Source organism: Elephantulus edwardii, unplaced genomic scaffold, assembly GCF_000299155.1.
Source record: "Elephantulus edwardii isolate Elephantulus edwardi_28Jun2011 unplaced genomic scaffold, EleEdw1.0 scaffold00212, whole genome shotgun sequence".
NCBI classification, from domain to species: domain Eukaryota; kingdom Metazoa; phylum Chordata; class Mammalia; order Macroscelidea; family Macroscelididae; genus Elephantulus; species Elephantulus edwardii.
Window position 1 is genome coordinate 5,042,429 of NW_006399962.1, and position 1,988 is coordinate 5,044,416.

Sequence of the window (1,988 nt, forward strand, 5' to 3'; positions counted from 1 at the left end):
TTAAGACTCTCTCATAATCTTTCTGGTCACATCTTTGAAGGCTTCTTTTACTTGTTTATTCCTCAGAGTGTAAATGAAGGGGTTCAGTAAAGGGGCTACTGAGGTATTGAGCACAGCCACTCCCTTATTGAAAGCAACTCCTTCTTTTGCTGAAGGTTTTATGTACATGAAGATGCAACTTCCATAAGAGAGGGAGATGACAATCATATGGGAAGAACATGTGGAAAAGGCCTTTTTCCTTTGTTGGGCAGAGGGGAACTTCAGAATGGTCTTGATAATATTTGTGTAGGAAAGGATCACCAACATCAGTGTAACATCCAAGGTCACAATTGCTAACATAAAATCAACCAGTTCAAGGACTTTTGTATCTGAGCAAGAGATTTCTATCAGGGGTCCATAGTCACAACAATAATGATTCATCACATTGGAGGCACAGAAATCCAACTGACTGGTTTGGATGATCGGGTATAAAATGATTAGAAATCCACCCACCCAAGAGCAGAGCACCAGCTGTGTACAGATTCTGTTGTTCATGATGTTTGCATAATGTAGAGGTTTGCAGATGGCTACATAGCGATCATAGGACATGGCAGCGAGAAGATAAAACTCTGTTGCTCCAAAGAATATGGAAAAAAAGTACTGAGTGAAACATCCAGCAAAACTGATGGTCTTATTCCCAGTAGAAATACTGTACAGTAGCCTAGGAGTAAAAGTGGTTGTAAAAGAAATTTCTAAGAAGGAGAAGTTCCGAAGGAAGAAATACATGGGAGTCTGGAGATGGGAGTCCAGGAGTGTGAGGGTGATGATTGTCAAATTACCCAAGAGGCTAAATATGTAAGTAAGGAAGAGGAGTATAAAAATGACAATCTGAAGCTCTGGGATGTCTGTTAGTCCAAGCAAGACAAATTCCTTCAGAAATGTTTGGTTTCTCATTGCTTATTGTTGCTTCCTGTAATGATATAAAGAGAATAAATTAGTGATGAAGGGACAAAAATGCAAGAGTTTTGAGGAAAAGTTAAGGTTTCCCCATTGAATTGATTAAAATGCATTCTTCTTTTTTTTTTTTTCTAAGTAGATTTGACATTTCCCTTCCAGGATTGTTTGTAAGTGGCATAACTCCTTGCCAGCTCCACTGAACAGGGGAGACCTGGCAGTGGGACCAGCCCACCTCCCTTGGATGGAGCCACTCCTACACTTTTCCTCTGCCTTGTGTCTGCCATTTTGGTCCATTTCCTTTCCAGATTAGGGTCTTTGGGCCTGTGGCTCTCAACCATTAAAAATGGGAAAAAAAATTAAGGATGATCACCAATATGAAAAATCCTGTTAAGACATTATCTGCAACTAGTATAAGAGTGGAGTCAAGGACCAGCTATATGTCTCATAGAGTAGAGAAAACAGGTACTGTAGAGCAAACACTGCTGTATAGATATAGATATACCACAGGGGACCCCTTAAGTTCAAGCAGAAGGGTAGGGGCAGCCCAAACTGGGTGTAGATGCCATTCTGGAAGGAAACAACAGGCTTCCTTATTGGCCATTCAGGTACTTTGGGGGAAACACTGCTGTCAGGCCCTTGGCTCTGTTAGCCTCAGGCCAATAAGGGAGCACAAATATCTAGGTCCTTCACAGAACATTGCTGTGCTCTAAGTCACTATATAGTTACAACAACACAGTATCTATTAAGAAGAGACTGACATAATGTTAGGAATGCAGCAATCTGCCTCAGTAATCATGAAAAAAAACACCCCAAAATAACCTTGCCCCTAAAAAATCAGACCCAGTGAATACACCAGATAGAACCAAAATAAATATGTTTATGTGGAGATATTTGAACAACTGCAGAAAAAGATGCAAATGTTAGAGAAACAATGAAAACCAACAAGAGAACAAATACGTCAGAGAAAAAATACAGAAGAAATATATTGATGAGGAGCAATGTGAATAGCTATGGAAAAAATGCAAAAGATGGAAGAAAGTATTTATAGTACA

At 39.7% G+C, this 1,988-nt stretch overlaps 1 protein-coding gene across 1 annotated transcript; it reads right to left on the bottom strand.

Annotated features, from left to right (window-relative positions):
- LOC102852449 (olfactory receptor 6C4-like) lies at positions 1-933 on the bottom strand. Its single transcript, XM_006897689.1, has one exon. The coding sequence runs from the start codon at positions 931-933 to the stop codon at positions 1-3; it is 933 nt and encodes a 310-aa protein (XP_006897751.1).
- Positions 934-1,988: the final 1,055 nt, after the last annotated feature.